This window comes from Mustelus asterias, chromosome 11 (assembly GCF_964213995.1).
Source record: "Mustelus asterias chromosome 11, sMusAst1.hap1.1, whole genome shotgun sequence".
Taxonomy (NCBI): domain Eukaryota; kingdom Metazoa; phylum Chordata; class Chondrichthyes; order Carcharhiniformes; family Triakidae; genus Mustelus; species Mustelus asterias.
The window spans coordinates 66,741,709-66,764,803 of NC_135811.1; the positions used below are offsets into that span (position 1 = coordinate 66,741,709).

Sequence of the window (23,095 nt, forward strand, 5' to 3'; positions counted from 1 at the left end):
CCAATGCCCAACACCATGGAGCTGTATTGGGGGCATCAGCTACTTTGCCCTGACTCACTGTGATGCTTGTTGCAATATAATCAATTCTCCAGCAAATTTGTGGAAATTTGCTTTGGAGTATCAAGGAGTGAAACAGTCCAACCTCTGGCATTTCGTGCCAATAATACCACTTCAGCCAACACTGTGTAAAAGAAATTAAACCATGGCCGGAATTCTCCAGCGTTCATGCCTCGCCACCACTGCAAGCAAGGATGGAGAATTTGGCACTTAGCAAATCTCCATTCACTGCAGCGGGACTGGAGAATCCCGCTGGCATGAATGGCTGGAGAATCCTGTCTCATGTATATAGATGTAGATGGAATAAAACATAAAACTGGCTAAGAGATGGAATAAAAATGTTAAGACGCTCTGCACGCTACAGTACCATAGATAAAAATGCTTTGAATAGTCTACCCCAATAGATATAAAGAATTACGATATACAACAACTACTAGAAAAGAGCTACAACATGGCCAAAATGTTATAGCGAGGTGAATGTGTGAAGGGATAGTGAACGTGACTTTCTATATCTCATGGTAGAACTTGCACAAAAAGTAGTATAATAACAAGTAGAGAAAACTGGTCATTGCAACTATTTATAAAGAGGATACATTAAGCTAAGATAACTAAATGAAAGAAAGCCTGATCAGCCAAACTACTGAAGTATTCCTCTTGTACATCAGTGGACAAAGTAGGAGGCTTTTTGGGAAAAGAGCGATCAATATTCAGAAGATTCTGAGCTGACGAATTATTCTCATAAAAACTCTGAGGAGAATAATCATTATTCATCAATTTTACTGATTTTAAACTGATCTTTAGGTCAATCTACCAAAAGGTTATGTTTAAAATAATGAGGTCTTATAGATCGAAAACTCATCTGCCTTAATGAAGTATTTCACACAGTGCCGTTATGTACTGCCAGCGGATGCCCTGAAGCAAACAGTGAGGTGAGACACAGCTGCCAATTATAAATGGCAGGAACCTTGGTGTCGATGACTAGTCTGGAACAAGAGAGTTCACAAGTCGAAGTATGTGAGCAAATGAGAAACCCACCAATGGTGCTAATCCACAAATAACTGCAAGTTTTCTGAGTGTAAACCAAGTTGGAGCAGAGATGAACTGGATCCAAACAAGGCTGAATCAGAGAAACTAGCTATTAATCTGGAATAAACTTAGATTAATTCATACTTTACAGGGAGTAAAGAAGGGGCAGTAGTTTGACAGACATGCAGACAACTTGCAGGATGGCAGAATGAGTAGAACAAAATAGAAAGTGTAAAGTGAAACACTGCAGCTGCTGGAAATCTGAAGCAAAATCAGAAAATGCTAGAAACATACAGTACATCATAAGAATATAGGAACAGAGGACTTAGGAGCAGGAGTAGACTATTCGGCCCTTGGAGCCTGCTCCATCATTTGATGACGGCATTCTGGTTGTGCTCTCAATTCCACTTGTCTGCCCCCATAACTCTTCCGACTCCCCTTTTCTTTAATATCAAAAATCTAACTAACACAGCCTTGAATAAATTCAATGACCAGCCTCCACTGCTCTCTGAGGAAGGGAATATACAAAGTGTATTTAATATCTACATATGGATAACAGCAAATCCTAGGCATCTGTGGATATAACTGACAAGGTAAATTGGCATGCATGAACAGACAAAAACATCAAGACATTGAAGAGCCAAAGGAATGGTAAATAGGCAAGAAAGTGGGAATTCTTGGGAAATGCAAGAAAACGTAACCAATGGAAAATCTGGGCATCAGATGCAGAATTAAAACCGATTTAAAAATGAGTAGCCAGCTAAAATGTAAAGTTGCCTGAAATTAACGTTCAACAAAAGGGCTGCAGGCTCCCTAGGAGAAGGACGAATATATCCAAGATCTAAAAGCAGTTTTGGATCTTTCTCCTAAGCACCCTGCTACTCAGGGAAATTATATTATCTAAATCTCAGAAGCACACATTCAAAGTGAGGAAAGACGGTAGCCTAATGAGTTCAAGGCAATTTGTAAATTAAAGAACCTGAATTCATATTCTCGGAGGAAAAAATAAAAAACAAAGTAGCCTCTTGAGTTGACAAGCAACTACTGGCGGGGTTAACTACAGGAAAGTGCTGCAGATTTTTTTAGCAGGACCAGCTTCCTGTGTAATGAAATCAAATAAAAAAGGCATCAGTATTGGATAATGGATGAATTAATTCAAGAATGACAAAGCTAATCACAAAAATCACTGACCATGATCAGGGGTTCAAAGGTCAGGGGACAGGAATAAACATTACAAAGTTAGGAATGAAAAAGGCAGCCAACTAGAATACTTCCATTAAAAGCACAGCAAACTTGTGGAAATTAAGGAATGTCACGAAAGAAGATAGTTCTGCACTTATGTGATCCTTGGTAGATGCCACCTTCTGAGCTGGTAGATTGAAACTGACTGTTAATTTGTATTCCTTATTACCTACTGCCAGGCTGGACATGGGGCTCCCAGATGAAAAAACTTGCACATTTCCAATTATTTCAAAAATTGTTCACTTTACACAGCTTCTATTTTTTGTGTATGCCGTCAGCATTCTTCAAGTTGAAAACAGTAAAATTCTCCATGGGCACAAACCAATATTTAAACAATACCTTTCCAATTATCATATACATCAATATATATGTTCATATGTTTATACTATATACAGTGATAATTGAAATGAGCATCAAGGAACATCAATCCCCTGAAAATTTGAAATGCAAATTCATCCTGAATTGAGCTTGTAGCTTCAGGCAGGAACACTTGCTAAGAAAACAAACAATAGAAACCAATAATCCGACTCTGTTATCCCCTGGAATGCAATGTACCATTACTGTAGCATATCTAAAATAAACAGATTGTGGAAGATAATCACAAATGTATTTCAATACATTCAAATGGCAGAATTAGACAGCTCTTTACAAGTACATGTATATTCAACTGCAGTTTCGAAAAGCAGATAAATTGAGCGCTTCAATGCGACAACTGAAGTGGAACCTGTGAAGACAATTTGAATTTACATTGTCATGCAGTTCAGACACTATAAGCACTGGAAAATTAATCCAACACTCTAAAACAAGATTATCCAAAAGCAAATGCAGTAAAAGATGATGTACTGGTATGAATTATAATAGGACAAATGACTGTATTATATTCTTGATATTTATAATGTTCCAAGATGATTTTCTCAGGCAGTCAGAATATAACATTTCCACAATGTGGTCATAGAATCATTACAATAAAGAAGGCAGCCATTCAGCCCATCGAGTCCACATCAATTCTCTGACAGAGTGTCTTACCCAAGCCTTCTCCCCCACCCTATCCTTGTAAACCACACATTTACCATGGCTAATCCATCTAACCTACACATCTTTGGACTGTGGGAGGAAATCGGAGCATCCGGAGGAAACTCATGCACACGGGCAGAATGTGCAAACTCCACACAGACAGTCACCTAAGGCCAGAATTAAACCCGGATCCCTGACGCTGTGAGGCAGCAGTGCTAACCACTGTGCCACTGAGAGTTTTTTTAAAACTACAGATCCAGAGTATGGGTAAGGCTTATTAAATTTCTGAATATTATCCAATTTATAAAGAAAACATGAGACAGATTTTTATTATCAGCATTCCTCTGTCCAAGTTTCACATAAAAGAGATGTTAGTCACAATTTCTCACCTGGGATCGCAGAGGAACTTTGTCTTTTCTCCATCCTCTCTCCATATCAGCCATTCTCGAAAGGATGGGTGAACAAACATCCGTGTCATATCCCGCCGTTTTATCAGAAACATGGAAAGATTGTCCATCCGCTGTTGAAAGTCCTCCCATTCAAGGCTGCCATCAATATTTCCTGCATTGATTGCCTGATAAAGCTGATCATCTGTCATAGGATGCAAGGATGCCACAGCCACATTCAGCAGTGGCAGCACACGCTCAAATGAAGATTGTGTAGGGAACTTCATGTTGCACTGCAAAAGATAGACCTCTGCGAGGGAAACAGGTACTACTTTGTAGCTTGAACTCTTAAGCACCAAGTATCCTTTTTCAATCAAGTCAAAGGTTAGTTTTAGGTAGAGATATGACCCTTGGCTCAAAGCTTTGAGATGAGTACTGAGTTTGCCAAACGTTGTGTTGTCCATTTTACCATTGAGAGAGATGTTGTTCTGGATTTCAGGACTGCTGTGGATTCGGTGAAGGATATAGGCCTGTAAGTCCTGATCTATTGCCTCATTTACATCCAGTTTGTCCAGATAGATTTTGTGGAATGGAAGAAGTTTGGCCACTTCCTGTAAAAAAACATTTTCTTTAGGAAAAAATAAAATGATTTTAAGGGAACTATATCACAGCAGCAGTGTAAGACTTAGAGGTTTATAGTAACCATAGGTAAATGGTCTCAATTCACGACAGAGACATCAATACACAATGGAGTAAAGGTCAGCAAGACAATACATTTCTCACTAAGAGTCCAAGAACATGAAGGAAGATGACTGAACTCGGAAGTGAACCCAAGTCAAAGCTTGAATATGGATAAATAGTTGGATAAATTCAAACGTGCAAGTCGTCAGCAACACACCTACTATAGCAGATGTGATTCAAAATTTTCATTTTGTCATTTTATGATCCGCTACTGGGAAAATATTGCTGAGATACTGCTGAGCAAATAATTTTCTGCAGCTTATCTGACATTTCTGTGCCAAGCTGTCCACTGCTCCAATCTAATTAAGAGACTACATCTCATCAACAAGCAAAAAGCCCAGTATGATCTCGTATAACTGCTGTGAAATCACTGTATAGACACAGCTATCAACAAGGGGCAAAAGAACTGGTTGTGTAAGGAGAAATCTCTACCAGGATTGATTTGAGAATGTTTTTATTAAGGGGCAGTGACATAATGGTAATGTTTCTGGACTAGTAATTGTCATGTGGAATTGGAACTCATGCCTCCTGATTTGGAGGCACGAGTTCCAATTCCACATGACAATTGGGGAACTTGAATTCAATTAATAAATAAATCTGGAATAAAAAGGTAGTATAATGGTGATCATGAAGCTGTTAGATTGTTTTTAAAACTCATCTGGTTCACTAATATCTTTGAGAGAAGGAAATTTGTTATCCTTATCTGGTCTGACCGACATGCGATTTCAGAGCCACACAATGTGGCTGACTCTGAACTGCCCTCTGAAATGGTCTAGTGAGCCTTTTCAAGAGCAGTAAGGGATGGAGAACAAATGCTGGTAATGCCATGAATGAATAAGGAATTAAGAAAAAGTATTGCCTTCCCTCCTTATTTTTCTTTGCCTGTTTACACCGCATGGGATCTTTAATGTAGGAAGCACGAGAAGGACAAAACTGGGTTGGTCACAGAACACCAGCTGGATGGCAGGACAAACTAGCCCGTTTATATCTTCTCAGTTTGAGCTGCGGATTTCACTATAGTTAAATATATATCGTCATTCTGTTTCATCTTTGTCACTGTCTCCTAAACCCTTCTAATATGTTAATGTCTTTTTAAATGAAGACCGATTAAAACCCAATACAACTTTCCATAGGTGGTCTGATGAATTTTTGCCTGCTTTTTTCTGCTCATTTCTCCCCTCTCCCCCGAAGATGTTTGACTTTTTACTGTTGTACAGTTCCACAGGCACCAGAAGCCCTTTCTTATTTTAGACAATCATTTTATTGTTTATCAGGTGGGAGACAGGACAATAAAGGCAGGCTATTCAACCATACAGTATGACAGCTGAGATTGCTCCTGCCTTCACCACATGTCCGCACTTCTACACTTCCAGTGGGAAGATGGTCAATTTTACTCTCTCTATCCAGGGTCTCTGCAACAAATTAAGATGCTCTTACTGAAGATCTAATGGCCTTTGGTATTGGATTAGCAAAGTTCCTTATGAAGAGGTCAGAATTCCCCTCCATCCAATATAAATTCTTAACTTTAACCAATGCCAGAAGCTAGAAGAAATGGTTTGGGCGACAGCAAAATTCACTATTTAAGCAGGTGGCTTACTTGTTTACAAGAAAATTGTTTTCCAGTGTTGGGAAAACAAACTGACGGTCCAGAGCAGGGTACAGTATACCATGCAGGGGATAAGCTAATCATATTGGTGCAATATTAACATTACAAAATGTCTTGGTCTTTATATGCTTTTACCAGCAGAATGTGGTCTAGTGCCAGATCAATGTCAATATGCAATTCTACCAAGAACAAATTTGTGTAAATACACACCCAACATAAAGCATAAAGTTTGGACACCACTTATCGGATGTCAATTTGAAAACTATAACCCCGTATTTAACTATAATTGACACAGGCATCAAAGTCCAAACTTATTAGCTACATTTAGCATCTCATGAAAGCAAAAACTATCTTGACAATCTTTAATAACCTTGCCCAAGATTTTAGCCCTCCTGTCATGTAACCAATACCTGAAGTGTTGTTCGAACTGTCACTATTAACTTCAGCCACGTTGGGAATTTTCCAATCATTTTAGTGAGGAAGGACACAATTGTGTCTCCGTAATCTGGTTTGTGAAACTCTGCTTCATTCAGACCATCAATTAACAGGATATAATCTTCATCTGCAATCTTTCGCTCTGAAAAAAACCAAAATCGGTAAGTACCGTACCAGTGAAAACATTAGCCTTTCATGTACAAAATGGTCATAAGACTAAAAACACGACTTTTTGTTGCAAAATATGCATTAAAGTTAGTTTTCATTAAATTGAGGAAATATATTGAACTAGTGGATTTTCAAATTATATTTCTCTGATGACAGGTGTTGAATGGACTGAGAAAGAGATAGATCATCGAATTATCATGACTCTCATTTCAGTTTGAGGGTTAAATCTATCTGTAATGCTGCTGATCGGAGACGGAGGTTTTTAGATTACTTGACACCAAGAGTTCCTAGCTGTAACAACTGCCACTGTTTGGACATCTTCAAGGAAAGCAGTATCAATTAGATGTTTTACAGATTAGTGCGTGCTGTCTATGAAACAGAATATCAGCTCAGGTTCTAAATCTGCCTACAATCCAATATAATTACATTGTAAATATATTACATTTATCCCCATTCTGGGATTTACTGTTTGAAAATAGAATAACACCCAAAGCATATGTTATTACCGTGAGAAAACATTCCTTACAGATAGAATAAATAAAAGATAGCAAAATTTATGTAAGCAAAATTTATGTAAGTAAAATTTACATAAGTATTCTCTGGGAGGATACACAGCTTGGGAGGATTTCTGATAACATGTCAATTGGCAACCCCACAGCCCTCCACACCACCACGCATTCACCAACCCATCTTATTTTAGCAAGGAATAATGGACTTCCCATTTAAATATTTGTTCAGTGAAGGGCACATTTCCTGGTGATAATAGTCGTGAAAAGGAGTAGGCGGACAAAAAAAAGCAACCTACAACGTTTCATCACTGGAATTCCATTTGAGCACCTGGGATATAAATTGTTCCGGAGCACAGCATAAAGATCTGGCTTAAGTGTTTGCATCACCCATGGCGCTTCATGGCTCTCTCTCCCTTCTTGACTTGCTATTCATTCCACTTTCCTCACACCTGTGAAATGCTTTTAAAGCTGCTTTGTAATTACAATCCATTGCTGATTCTCATTATAATTTTGCTGAGGTCTTGTGGACTGGAAAAACTTCAAAAGATGTTGCAGAATATGGAATCCCTCATGCAGTCCACTGCTTGTACAAAGTCCAAGAGACAGAGGTTTTCTTTTACAGCTACAGTTTGAGGGAGGCAGTTACATCGTTTATAGAATATTGATGGTAAACTTTGAGGGCTCCTACATTTGCTCCATTATTTCTATCAACCTCATGCTCAAGATAAGAAAGTTAACCAGTTATACTGGAGGATATGCTTTGTCATTATATCACTGCTCCTTCTCAAGCTCTTGCTATTTATCTTTCAGACAGAGTTCCTTTAAACAGTAGGCAACAGGCAATATTAGTTTAAGAGAAAATAGAAAAAAACTGTCACTTATACAGCTATCCGATGTTATTTGAGCCTACAAATAGAAAAGGAAAATCATAATAAGTTAAGCAAGTAACATCAGTTAAAAATAGTGAGTAGTGTGTTATTTATTAGGAATTTGTCAGCAAACTCAGATTCATAAATGCTTTGCCATTTGAGGCACTGGAGGTTATGACCATTTGTAACAATATTTAATGGTAAAAAATGCCTTAACTATTTTAGATATGAGAGTGGACAAAAATGGCAGAATTTAATTGGAAATCATGCTATTGAAGTCATTCAAGTTTTTTTAATGGATGAATCACACTGTCAAGGTTGTAAGATTAGTACAAAGGGAGGTAGCATTTTTCATTTATGCAGCTGTTATTTACATTACAAACTTCTGGTTAAATTAGAGCTTGGGTTAGTTGTAGGCTAAAGTTGTGTCTGCTGGTCCCAATATTAAGCCTAAATATGCAACCTTAGAACGTTATTCCAGACCAGAAGATGGAGTGGCATTTCCATTACTCAGACCAGTCACCTGAGTACGTTTGTGGGTTTCCAAATTGTGAACAGTTATAAATTGAAGTACATCCACAAAGTTGATCCACAATCATTACACATCTTACTTGAGTCCAATTCAAGCAGAATGAAGAAACTTGGAATCCAACAAGTCTAGAATCAGACTCTGGTCTTAGGGAAAGTATAGAATTCTAATCACTATGTTCACCTTGTCTGCATATATCCCTTAGTACTATATGTTATTCTTTTTATGCCTATCTTTCCCCTTACGATTTATTTCTGGGCTACATACTTGCTATGATTGCAGGAGCAAAGCAAGTCAGGCACAATGGTTAACACTGCTGCCTCACAGCAACAGGGACCCAGAATCAATTCTGGCCTTGGGTGACTGTCTGTGGAGTTTGCATGCTCTCCCTGTGCCTGCGTGAGTTTCCTCCGGGTGCTCCGGTTTTCTCCCACAGTCTAAAGATGTGCAGGTTGGGTGGATTGGCCATGCTAAAAAAAATTGCCCCTTCATGGTCCAAGATTTCTAAATGAGATGGATTAGCCATGGCAAATGTATGGGGTTACGGGGATACGGTGGGGGAGAGGGACGAGATAAGATACTCTGTCAGAGAGTTGGTGCAGACTTGATAAGCCGAACGGCCTCCTTCTGCATTGTAGGATTCTGCAATAACGTGTTCTCAGCCACCCTGGAAGTACATGAAAGAATTCCAGTGTGTAATTCTGTCTAACTTTCTCTTCCCTTTATAGGAAGGTATCAGATACAATACCTCCAAACAGAAACACAGCTGAGATTGGGAATTGCAAAACAAATCTCAGTATTACCTTTCCTAAAGTTCTCCAAAGCACTATGTCAAAAGAAACTAACAACTAGGCCCAAATATTTTGGATGGCAGGGTCTCACATCCCACCACCCAAAGAATATCTGCCATCCTGAGCACCCTGCAGTCATTTCACGCTTGAATTAGCACTAAATAGTAGCAGGTGGCATTTCAGCTGCTCACTCAGGAGGAAGGCCCACCTCCGAGCACTGCTGGCCAATGTGACTGGGTGGCAGCTTTCTAGTCCCTGCAGTGACAGTGCTGCGGTGGACAGAAGAAACAACGCAAGAGGACGTTGGAGCCAAACCAGTCACCAGACGCCTGGACAAGTTCAAGGTGTCCCAGGACACGGAGGGTTGGGAAGGCCAAGGTGAAGTGGGAAGAGATCAGGGTCTCAGGGCAGAGGCCGATGGGAGATTCAGAGGTCACCAACCTTCAGGGGGATAGGGCTGATGCCTGACTTCAGAAGGAGGGATCTGATAATGGCATCGCACCTCACTTTTTTGGGCTTCCCTCATGGAGGTTAAATCTTACTGCCAGCCTAAAAATTGGTCAGAGCTCGCAGGATCCGGAGAGAATCCCATCCCTTCAATTTCACACACATCCCTGCCTGTGCAGAAAGAGTAAAATTCTGGTCCTAATTTCTAGAACTTAACTCCATTCAACAAAAGTTGACCTACCTTTGCGCAAGTTGTCAAGTGGTTCCAGAACTCCTCTTCTAAACGATGCCATGGGATCTTGAACACAGGAGCGCAAGCTGAGCATACTCTGTAAATGTGGTTCCCGAAGGAGCTGCTCTCTATATGCAACAAGTTGGGGAGATCGACAGAGCAAAGCTGCCACATTGTGTACAAACTCTGGAACTAAGCATGTGTAGGCATTGTCTGCCTGGCAGTAATGATAGGCTACCACCTGGAAAGAGAAGTTTAATGAATTTTTTTAATATCTTTTTAGTTTCCTAGTTGACTATAAAACCACCTATACAGCCAAAACGGAAAGCAAACACTTGATCTGATCGCACTTTATTCTTGGGACAAATTCAAGTTTGAACAAAAAGCTGCAGAACAATAAACAGAACTAATCACAGCTCTTCAAAGAATTTGCCATTGCATTAGGCCTGAAACTTTAGTTTTTCATTTTTCCTCTGAAATTCTGCTTCAAGTTTCATCATTTCTCAGTTTCTGTGCTGCCAAAGTTCCACCACATATTATTGTAAATATAATTGATATTGTTAAAACTGGTCTCTGATTAACTAAAAATTAGATAAAAACGGCCAATTTTTCAACAATGTAAAGGCTGACACAATTATAATGGACCTCTGGCTCCGTTATAAGCATCACATTAAAAATATTGCAACTTATCAGGTATCATGTTGGTGGTCTCAGCATCAGTATTGATCGAAGTGCATTGAGGTGTGAAAGAAAAAAGGACAATATGTATTGTGGATGTCATCTACTGTGACTGGAATGAGAGTATTTAAACTCATTTTCCTCTTAACAGCTGTCAAGAAAGAAAAGGGTTGTAATGCATCTTTCTGTGCTGGATTCAAATCCAGATCCAATAGATGAGAGATCAGTGTGCCTCAATTCTCAATGAGGATTAATGTAAAGGTTAAACATTTTTTCCCGATGAAATCCGAAAGGTACGAACAGACCTGGTGTCAAAGGAATAGAAAGTCTAGGAGGTCACAACAATCAGAGGAAATTGCCAAGATAGAGAGAGGCAAAGGCAAGGAGATGTGAAAATGAGAACAAAAAATTGTCAAGACAACCTATCAGCTACTCGAGCCGAGAGGAATTTTGAGATGTTACAGGGGTGAAGGCAGGGGCTACAATGATTTAGTAGAATTGCAACTCATGAAGTTTGATATGGAAGATCAGTTAGGAGAACATTATGGGAATTGAGACAAAGAAGAAAGGTGCTTGTACAACTAAACATTTTCCAAGAGAATTATCACATCTGTCTACTAAACATCTTAAAGAAACAAATGACAGCTGGCTACTGCTAAATGATACAAGAATGTCTCCCATTTGTTCCCCATTTTATTTTTCCCAAACTGGGAAGATTTTTCTGAATGACTTCAAAGAGACTCAAATATTATTAGAAAATTACATTTTGAATACAAATAAATGCTTTATTGATCCAAACATGTGAGTGATGATCAAAATCAAACTCTTAACAATAGTATCTTATTACTGTGCTGTTGCTGTCTCGCTCGAGTCAATACTGAATGATTCACCCAGTTGACAATTGGAAAATATTTTTGAATAAACCCCATTACAATGACTAATCTAAGGTCAACCTTGATTTTCAGCTTTGTCTGTATTTCAGGGATAGAAATAAAATATTAATCTGTACAGAGCAACAAGCATAAAATTGGTCCAGGCATAATGTCAGAACAGCTGATGGGAGTTTGAATTGATAAGGAGGTGCTGTAAGAATGAGGCTATGTAGGTTTCCTCCGAGCATTTGTTGCAATTCAGCTTGTTTGTTACTTTTGGGAACAGGATTTGGCCCTTGAATTTTAAATTGAAGAATTCAGCTCCGTTAGAGCTCTCTTTCATTCAGAATAGAAACACGACTTCCTCAGTCTGTACTAAAAGCAACATTAAAAATAATTTTCTGAATATTTGAAGTTATTTTATTTTAGACAATGAACCATAAAGACGGCAGTTTGTGTTGATTTATTTCATATTCTAGCGGACGAAGAGAGCAGATAGGACTCTGTTGGTACTACTCTCTAACATACCAGCAGGTGGTGGCTAAGAGACTGTCATGAGCCAATTTTATTTTATTGTAGATCAAGAACACAATGTGAGACCAGAGGTGCAAATTTACATTTTATCAGTCAACAATACAATGTGTAGCACATACGCTGTTCTATAAATAACTTGTGTTTCATTAAAATATATGTTTGCAGGAGGCAGAGAACGTAACTTCAAAAATGGCCTGGAGAAACAGGGGTTTCATTGATGCAACAGGGTTTCTTCCGCTTATTCATAGAAATCATAGAAACCCTACAGTGCAGAAGGAGGCCATTCGGCCCATCGAGTCTGCACCGACCACAATCCCACCCAGGCCCTATCCCCACATATTTTACCCGCTAATCCCTCTAACCTACACATCCCAGGACCCTAAGGGGCAATTTTTTAACCTGGCCAATCAACCTAACCCGCACATCTTTGGACTGTGGGAGGAAACCGGAGCACCCGGAGGAAACCCACGCAGACACGAGGAGAATGTGCAAACTCCACACAGACAGTGACCCGAGCCGGGAATCGAACCCGGGACCCTGGAGCTGTTCATTGTAACATTGACACAGAAAATGGTCTAAATAAAGCCGGTCATTCTGTGGGTGAGGAACAGTTTCAAAAATAAAATGTAGCTTACAAAAAAATTACAATTATTTTTATAGCACACTCTTGTGGCCTGTTGTGTGTGTGTGTGTGTGTATAGATCAAACCAGATTAAACCAGTTTAAATTGGTACTAGAATTCCATGTGCACCCAGTCTTTCTCTCCTGCAAAGGTATCACAATTAGCAACATCATTCTTCATTGCATGTATCTCCCCACTTTTCGGATGCCTTCTTTGTTTTAATAGCAAGTGGTAATCACACCATGGGAAGGAATTATCAATCATCACAGCATGAGGGAAATGAAATATCAGTAAATAAGAGCAGTTACTTCAGAACCTTAAGTATAAATTGTGTATGTGTTTCAAAAGGGATTTTAATAATTTAGAGAATTGCCCTACTGCTCAAAATTGTGGGAGATTTATTAAAAATGCAGTTTTTATAACTTCAGCAATAGAAAAGCTATTTGTATTTGTCGCAATACAAACGGAATCACAAATAATTAGCAACTAAAGCAAGTTTATAAACATTATTGAATGAAGACTGCTGATTCATAAGACAAGTTTTAATCAACCATAATAGTTGGGGGTGGAGGGGGTGTTGTTTTCAGAGCATCCTGAAGAGTGGAATAAGATGTTTCATTGATGCATTTCATGTCTAAGTTGTGAAGGGATGTGAGGACATTGGGTGTGCCACAGATAGGAGAGAGAGAGAGAAAGCGAGGAAAAGACAAAAACCAACAGACAGAGAGACTAATTCTCACTCTCTAATTGTTAGCACTCAGCAAAAATAGATTAGTACAACACAGAAGTCAGCCATGCAGTCCATTAAATCTATGACGGTTCTTTCAAAGATCAACCAGTTAGTCAAACTTGCAGTTCTTTCCCCATGTCTCTGCATTTGTTTCTCCTTCAATTATATATATGTTTATCTCTTGAAAGCTGTTTTTGAATCTGTATTCACCACCCTGTCAGGCAATGCATTCCAAATTCTAACTATGCAAAAACAATTTTACTTTGTCACCTTTGAATCCTTTGCCAAACAACTTAAATAGTTGGCACAGCCATTGGAAACAGTTTCTCTTTATTTACACTGTTTTCAAATACTCTATTGTTAGAATTTAAATGCTTATATTTTCTAATCTTCAAACAAAAGTGACAATATTTAAGAGCCTTTGCTATTTATCCTTTAAACTCACTCCCATTTCACCCTTTGCACAGCTTTAAAAATATTCAAAAACTAAATTTTACTTGAATAAAGTCTCTGGAATTTGACCCCTAACTTTTGTTTTTAAAAGTGATTTTGAACAACAGCTTAAATATATTTTGTTAGAGAGAGAAGGCTTCTATCATTGAGCTAACTAAACATTACTGAGAAATTGTGCACATTGCACATGTTCAGATACCGAATCCATTTTCAAATAACAAAATCCTCATGTCTAGGCTGGTGGAAGAAGCTGAGACCTTTATTATTAACTTATTAAAAGACACACAAGCTACGACTTAGGGATATAATTGTGAACTATGTGCTTTTTATTTTGTTTAAACTATAATTTTGGATAATAAAAATTACAGTTATTGGGAAAAGAAGTGGCAGATGAATGCGATCTGATGACATCAATAAAGTATGATGGTGTAATGCGTACTGTCCTTTCTAAAATGTGAAGCTTTTGAGGGCCAACAGAAAAGACCGATGAGAAAATGGTAACAGATATGAGAGACTTCAGTGATAAGGATGGATTGGAGAACCTGAAGTTGTCAGAGAAAGTTGAGAGGAGATTTTGTGTTCAAAATAATGAGGTGTTAAGCCAGAATAGATAAGAGAGAAATTGTTCTCACTGGCAGAAGGGTCAAGAACTAAAGGACACAGATTTAAAGTGATTGGCAAAAGATCCAAAAGTAACATGAGGAAAACCTTTTTAGGCAGTGAGCGGTTAGAATGCACCGCCTAAAGTGGTGGAAGCAGATTCAGTTGTGGCTTTCAAAAGGAAATTGGATAAGTACTTGAGGGAAAAGATTTGCACAGCTACAGGGAAGGATGGAAAAGTGGGACTAGCTAAACTGCGCTTGCAAAGACCTGGCACAGACTTGACAGGCCAAATGGCCTCTTTCTGTGCTGTAATCCTTGTATGATTCTATGAACATTGCAAACTCCCACTGTCTCTCCATACCTCAGAACAGTTTTTACTTTATAAATGCCTCAAGGTCTGACCCCATTCGATTTCACTTTGGTTCTTAAACATGGGCTTCTTGTATATCACCTCACTTTTCATTTCCTTTGTCATTAATAGCAATAGCCCTCAGTTCTCTCACCTCATTCTTTGGAATACCCTCCTATATCCTTGCTTCTTTCTTTCTAAGTTCTATGTCTCAGACATCTTTGACCATGCTTTAAGTCAACTCTCCTAACTCTTTTATGAATGTGCATAACCTGTTTCTCCCCTACCACGTACCTTGGGATGTTTTCCAAGGTGCAAAAAAACAAGTTATTTTGATGGCAGACATTAGCATCTATTTGTGGATTGTGGAAGTTGATGCATATCCTTTGGTTTCTATCCTTATTGCTATTATTCCCAAAATATTTTTTATTTTCTTAACCTGACTAATAGGCCTAGGGTTACCTCGTTCTTTTCTGCCGGGCAGGACACAAAGCAAATAACCTCAGTAAGATGCTTTACAAAGGATATGGATGCCACTTGCTGTCAGGTCACAAATCACTGATGTTTAATAATGCAGAGAAAAAATATTGTGCTTGAAGGCCAATTTAGATTTAGTTTAACTTCACTGCTCCTTATTAAAATGGTTTTTCACAATTAAACTACCTGCACTGTACTTCAGGTAATTAAGAACATAAGAAATAGGAGCAGGAGTAGGCCATCTAGCACCTCAAGCCTGCCCCGCCATTCAATAAGATCATGGCTGATCTGATAGTGGTTTAGTTCCACTTACCCGCCCGCTCCCAATAACCCTTAATTCCCTTATTGATCAGAAATCTATCTACCTGTGACTTAAACATATTTAACGAGGTAGCCTCCACTGCTTCAATGGGCAGAGAATTCCAGAGATTCACTACCCTCAGAGAGAAGAAGTTCCTCCTCAACTCTGTCCTAAACTGACTCCCCCTTATTTTGAGGCTGTGTCCTCTTGTTCTGGTTTCCTTTCTAAGTGGAAAGAATCTCTCTGCCTCTACCCTGTCTAGCCCCTTCATTATCTTATATGTCTCTATAAGATCTCCCCTCAGCTTTCTAAACTCCAACGAGTACAGGCCCAATTAGATGCTGTCCTGACATTATGGGTTGATTAATATTTGAAATAACAATGTCTTCAAGCATTTCATGGAAGCTATTAAATGAAGTAACGTTTATTCTGTTCCCTATTTTTAAATTAGACCATAACAGTGAAATTTTACCAAACTCAAAGAGTAAAAGTTCTATTGAGTTTTTTTTAATGTAAGGTACAAATGTGGTCCATGGCATTGCTGGCAGCAATGTGTATTGCCTTTAACATAATAAGATGTCCCAAGGAAAATCACAAGAGTTGGAAAAAGCACATTTGATACTGAGCCACCTGAGACATTAGGGCAGATAACAAAAAGCTTGGTTAGAGAGGTAGGTTTATCGTGTGTCTTGAAGAGATGCAAAAGAGCACACACCTGGGTACAAAATATCCCTGAATTCAAGGTGTTGATAGGGAAGGACAAAAAGAAGGAAGATTGGCAATATTATTTAAGAAGAACATTAGGAAAGAGATGACGTCCTAAAATGTTCCTGGAAAATCTACTTGTCTATGGGATAAAGTAAAGTTTATTTATTAGTCACAAGTAGGCTTACATTCACACTGCAATGAAGTTACTGTGAAAATCCCCCATTCGCTACATTCTGGCGTCTGTTCAGGTACACTGAGGGAGAATTTAGCACTGTTAATTCACCTAACCTGCATATCTTTTAGACTGAGAGGGGAAACCGGAGCATCCGGAGGAAACCCACACAGACACAGGGAGAACGTGCAAACGCCACACAGACAGTGACCCAGGCCAGGAATCGAACCTGGGTCCGTGGTGCTGTGAGGCAGCAGTGCTAACCACCATCCGCCTGATAATTATCAATAAAGGTACCATGAGATTGGCCAATGTATTCTATAGATTATTAACTCATGGGAAGATTGTAGTGGAACAAATGTGCAATAAAATTACAGTGAAGTGCAAAAATTAAAGAGCAGTCATAATGGGGGGCTTCAATTATTCTGAGATAGTAGAAGTGAGTAATGTAAAGGGCAGAGAAGGGAAAAGATTCCGAGGGCGTTTTCAGGAGAATTTTCACATGTTTCCCGTTCACGGAGAAAGGTGGACCTGGGTTTTGGAAATAAGATGGGCCAAGTGGATCATGCGTCAGTGGGGCAACGCTCAAGGGACAGTGATCATTGTGTCATGAGTTTTCAGTTGGACAAGGAGCTGGAGCAATCCAGAGCGAGTATAATTAAAGCCAACCTCAATGGGGTGAGAAAATATCTGGCAGATGAACTGGAATCAAAATTATCAGATAAGACTGAACACTGCCTTTAAAGAGGAAAGAGTTTGGGTACAATCCAGGAGGGGGAAAAGGTAGGGCAAACAAATCCAATTTACTATCTCTTTTTTCATCCAGCAAAGTAATGCAGAAAAAGGGTGCATATTATCGGGTCACTGTCTGTGTGGAGTTTGCACATTCTCCTTGTGTCTGCGTGGGTTTCCTCCCACAGTCCAAAGATGTGCGGGTTAGGTTGATTGGCCAGGTTAAAAAAATTGCCCCTTAGAGTCCTGGGATGTGTAGGTTCGAGGGATTAGCGGGTAAAATATGTGGGGGTAGGTCCTGGGTGGGATTGTGGTCGGTGCAGACTCGATGGGCCGAATGGCCTCCTTCTGCACTGTAGGGTTTCTATGATTTCTATGATTATATATGTCAGATAGGTAATATAATTGATAGGCACACTCATTGTAAAAGAGGGGAATTGAAAAAAAAATCAAATAAGAGAAGCGAAAGGAAAGTATGAAAAGAGCTAACATTAAAGGGCATTCAAAAATATTCTATAGCCGCATAACTAAGTAAAAGGAGGAGGACACAAAAGGGATTTATGCATGGAGACATGTTGAGGTGCTGCTAAATGAGTACTTTGCAACTTCTTTACCATGGAAGAGGATGGCACCCATGTCATGATAAAAGTGGAAGTAGTTGAGGAAGTGGGTGGGCTTAAAGTCTAAGGGGGAGGTATTAGATAACCTGGCTGTATTTAAATTTGATAGATCACCAGGACCAGTTGAGATGTGGCCAAGAATAATGAGGGAGGATTGAAATTGCAAAGGAACTGGCCATAATTTTCAATCTATCTTAGATACAGGTGGTGTCAGAGGACTTCTGAATTGAAAATGGTATTTTTTTTAAACAACGAGGACTAAAATTAAAAGTTACATGGGCAAATGTGGGGTAATTAAGGAAAGTTAGATTTGTTGGAGGAAAATCATGTTTAACTAACCTACTTGAATTTTTGATGAGGATAACACAGCTGATGTGGTGTATATGGACTTTGAAGAGGCATTTCATAAAGTGCCACACAATGAGCAAAGTTGGAATCATGGAATATAAGGGACAGTAACAATACAGATATGAAATTTGCTGAGTGACAGGAAACACAGAGGTCAATTTTCAGAATTAAGGAAAATTTATAGCAGTGTTCTCCTGGTTGTAACAGCATACATGAGCCTGGGCTTTACCAATAGGGGTAGAGAGTGCAAAAATAACCTGTATGAAACTTTAGTTCGACTTCAACTGGAATATTGCATCCACTTCTGGACACCACACATTTTACAATGTGCGCAGAAAAAGTTCACAAGAATGATTCCAGCGATGAAGAACTTCAGATACAGAGATAGATTGGAGAAGATGGGACTGTTCTTTTTGGAGAAGGGAAGATTGAGAAGGGATATGACAGAGATCTTCAAAGTCTTGAGACATCTTGAGTCCAAAGATGTGCGGGTTAGGTGGATTGGTCATTGCCCTTTAGTATTAGGGGGATTAGCTAGGGTAAGTGCATGGGGTTATGGGGATAGGGCCTAGGTGGGATTGTGGTCAGTGCAGACTCGATGGGCCAAATGACCTCCTTCTGCACTGTAGGATTCTATGATTCCATGATGATCCCAATGGTGGGAGGATTGAGAACCAGAAGACAATGATTTAAAGTGTTTGGAAAAAGAAGCAATGGCGACATTGGAAACTTTTTACATGGCAGATTATTTAGGATCTGGAATGCACTGTCTGAGAGGGTGGTGGAGACAGATTGAATCATGGCTTTCAAAAGTGAACTGGATCATTATCTAATGAGGAAACATTTATAGGGCTAAGGGGTAAAGGCAAAAGACTGGAATTTGGTGAATTGCTCTTCTAGAGACTGGGCACGGACACAATGGACCAGATGTCCATCAAATATGCTGTAGTTCTAGGATGGGAACTCCCAAGCTTAGCTGAAAGGCATGGCTGGAACAATTAAAATTGTTGATGCTCAACAAGATGGTATTCTAGGAACCTAAATATCTCAGAGAGTAGGAAGGTTGAAGAAAAGGACAGATGAAATGAGGATGGGATGAAAACATGGTTGGTCTGAAAACGAAGATGTGGAGGACGATTCTCCCATCCCGCTGCATTAATTTCTAAGCGCAGGGGGCTGGGAGATTCAAGCAGCGCCCGATGCGCGGGACCTGCACTGGGCATGCATGCTCTCTAGCATCTCCCCAGCGCCGGATTTCTGACGATGTCAGCGTCAGAATCATAAACATAAAGCATTATCTTCACTGATGAGAGATAACCATTTCCAAATACCACCCGCACCACTTATACCCACTTAAAATAATCATGTTTAAAATGGGTAGTCATCTATATTGGACACAAAAACAATAACCTTAACGTCAATTTGAAAATTGCCAGTTACAACATCATAAGACACTCGCTGCTCAATTCAGGCAGAAACAATCATGCTTACTAGTCTATACCTTATAGAAGTATACTGAATAACAAAGCAAATATAATTCAGAAAATAATGCTAAATTACTTTTTGTGTACTTAAACCCCTCTAACTGGTGTGGGATTACAATTTGTACAAAGTACTGACTGCAATTTTATTATAGTAGAGCTCAAAACAACGGGGCAAGAAGTCACTACGTGGATGGAAAATTCTTGTTACATAATTTATAGAGGTCATCGTATAAATCGAACAAATTGTATTCGCATAAACATTTGCAGAATAAATGCAATTTTAAACAAATATGGATGCTGTGAGCTGAGAGCTTTTTTAAAAAGAGAAACAAACTCCATCAAATGAATTGCATGTATAGTATTAGCGTAACTGAGGGGTTAAAACAAGAAGGAAAAATATATCGAAATATAGCAAGTCCTTTCCAGATTGAAAAATTAAGCTGTAGTTTTTATATCTATGTACGTGTTATTTTGCATGCAAGATAAAACAAGACATGAGTGTAAGATAGCAAACGGATTTATGTGACCTCTAATGGGCATTTTGCTCGAGTCGATACAAGGTTTTATTATGTCATGTAAAATATAAAGTTGTCTATAATAGAGCAAAAAGAATATTTTGTAACTTGAATTTATCTTCTTTAAATGATCGATTATGAGCCAAGTTTTATCGATTAGAACCATTTTCACTCTAGGCACATCCAGCTGATGGCATTTAACAGCTGTTAAATTATTATTCGAAACCTGAGCAGGAACAGTTTCACGGCCAATATGAAAAATAAACCTCCAACATTAGTGAGTCAGCATTCAATTCCCATCTCACTTTATCTGTCAGCTATACCTGTGTGGCCAATCTTTTCATAGCTTCCTCCTGACGTCGGCGAAGTTCAGGCGTGCTTGGGCAGCTCCCACTGGCAATAGAGGGGTGGGCCTGAGGTGGCTGGGTAAGTGGTAGATCCCTGCTACCTTCTACATCTATAGGAGTGAAAAGAATACCAGAATATTAGGAGAGCAAATACAGACAAGCTTGCAATTCATGCTGTTTGAGTAAGGATTTCTTTACTTATCTGTCTCTCATGTCTTCTGTCCCCATTCCCAGCCACGGTGAGCATCACACACTCCTGCAGCAAATGCAACATGGGCCAGATGCAGAGTCTAAATACTGCATTTCTTAACCATAGTAATGAATCATAACTGCATGTTCTGCAACAGTTCTGGAACGGGGTTCTTGAGAAACATGAAGATGGACAGGTCCCCAGGGCCTGATGGGATATACCCCAGAATACTGAGAGAGGCAAGGCAGGAAATTGCTGGGACCTTGAGAGAAATCTTTGTATCCTCACTGCCGACAGGGGAGGTCCCAGAGGATTGGAGAATAGCCAATGTTGTTCTTTTGTTTAAGAAGGGTAGCAAGAATAATCTAGGTAATTACAGGCCGGGTGAGCCTTACATCAGTGGTAGGGAAATTATTGGAGAGGATTCTTCGAGACAGGATTTATTCTCACTTGGAAATAAGTGGACATATTAGTGAGAGGCAACATGGTTTTGTGAAGGGGAGGTTGTGTCTCACTAACTTGATCGTGTTTTTCGAGAAAGTGACGAAGATGATTGATGAGGGTAGGGCAGTGGATGTTGTCTGCATGGACTTCAGTAAGACCTTTGACAAGGTCCCTCATGGCAGACTGGATCAGGAGGTGAAGTCGCATGGGATCAGAGGTGAGCTGGCAAGGTGGATACAAAACTGGCTCGGTCAAAGAAGACAGAGGGTAGCAGTGGAAGGGTGCATTTCTGAATGGAGGGCTATGACAAGTGGCGTTCTTCAGGGATCAGTGCTGGGACCGTTGCTGTTTGTAATATATATAAATGATTTGGAGGAAAATGTAACTGGTTTGATTAGTAAGTTTGTGGACGACATAGAGGTTGGTGGATTTGCGGATAGCGATGAGGACCATCAGAGGATACAGTAGGATATAAATCAGTTGGAGACTTGGGCGGAGAGATGGCAGATGGAGTTTAAGCCGGGCAAATGTGAGGCAATGCATTTTGGAAGGTCTAATAAAGATAGGAAATATACAGTAAATGGCAGAACCCTTAAGAGTATTGATAGGCAAAGGGATCTGGGTGTACAGGTACACAGGTCACTAAAAGTGGCAACGCAGATAGAAAAGGTAGTCAAGGTGACATACGGCATGCTTGCCTTCATTGGCCGGGGCACTGAGTTTAAAAATTGGCAAGTCATGTTGCAGCTTTATAGAACCTTAGTTAGGCCACACTTGGAATATAATGTTCAATTTTGGTCACCACACTACCAAAAGGATGTGGAGGCTTTGGAGAGGGTACAGAAAAGATTTACCAGGATGTTGCCTGGTATGGAGGGCATTAACTCTGAGGAGAGGTTGGAGAAACTTGGTTTGTTCTCAATGGAATGACGGAGTTTGAGGGGCGACCTGATAGAAGTCTACAAGATTATGAGAGGCATGGACAGAATGGATAGTCAGAAGCTTTTTCCCAGGGTGGAAGAGTCAATTACTAGGGGACACAGGTTTAAGGTGCGAGAGGCAAGGTTTAAAGGAGATGTACGAGGCGGATTTTTTACATTGACGGTGATGGGCGCCTGGAACTCATTGCCGGGGGACATAGTGGAAGCGGATACGGTAGTGACTTTTAAGGGGCATCTTGACAAATATATGAACAAGGTGGGAATAGAGGGATATGGTCCCTGGAAGGGTAGGGGGTTTTAGTTCAGTTGGGCAGCATGGTCAGTGCAGGCTTGGAGCGCCGAAGGGCCTGTTCCTGTGCTGTAATTTTCTTTCTTCTTTAGTACTTTTACAAATGTAGGACACTCATTTCCTAAACTTTCCAGCTGTTCATGCTGGTGAGATCTTCAGGTTCTGCTGATGGCACACCCCCACTGCCGATTTTCCAGCGGCAAGGGGTGTGTTCAACGGGAAACCCCATTGACAACAACAGGGCCAGAGGATCCTGCCAAACAGATGGCAGGTTGAGTGGAAAAGCCCACCCAACATCATGAACTACCAGCACGAGCAGGAGTTTTCATTCAAGTTATATCAGATAGAAATCTTTTAAGAGTGTTTCAATGAATGAATATCCATTAGAATTTGAATGAAAGTTTTTTTTAATGTTTCAACCTTTACCCTCATGTCTGAATTAGAATATTGATTAAGGGCCAATAAGAGGCATTCAGAGATGTAACCATCACTGAATCCCCCACTGTCAACATCATAGAATCATAGAATCCTACAATGCAGGAGGCCGCCATTCGGCTTATCGAGTCTGCACCCAATCCCACCCAGGCCCTATCCCCATAACCCCATGCATTTACCTTAGCTAGCCCCCCTGACA

At 39.7% G+C, this 23,095-nt stretch overlaps 1 protein-coding gene across 3 annotated transcripts in view; it reads right to left on the bottom strand.

Moving 5' to 3' along the window:
• Window positions 1-23,095, bottom strand: part of LOC144500569 (protein TANC2-like) — a 1,073,639-nt gene that overhangs the window by 163,685 nt on the left and 886,859 nt on the right. For all 3 annotated transcript variants that reach the window (XM_078223699.1, XM_078223697.1, XM_078223698.1), the window contains 4 exons: window positions 20,574-20,707; window positions 10,062-10,293; window positions 6,483-6,649; window positions 3,729-4,336 (listed from right to left, as the gene is read on the bottom strand). In XM_078223699.1, the coding sequence (XP_078079825.1) occupies window positions 3,729-4,336; window positions 6,483-6,649; window positions 10,062-10,293; window positions 20,574-20,707 (1,141 nt within the window). The remainder of the gene's footprint in view (window positions 1-3,728; window positions 4,337-6,482; window positions 6,650-10,061; window positions 10,294-20,573; window positions 20,708-23,095) is intronic.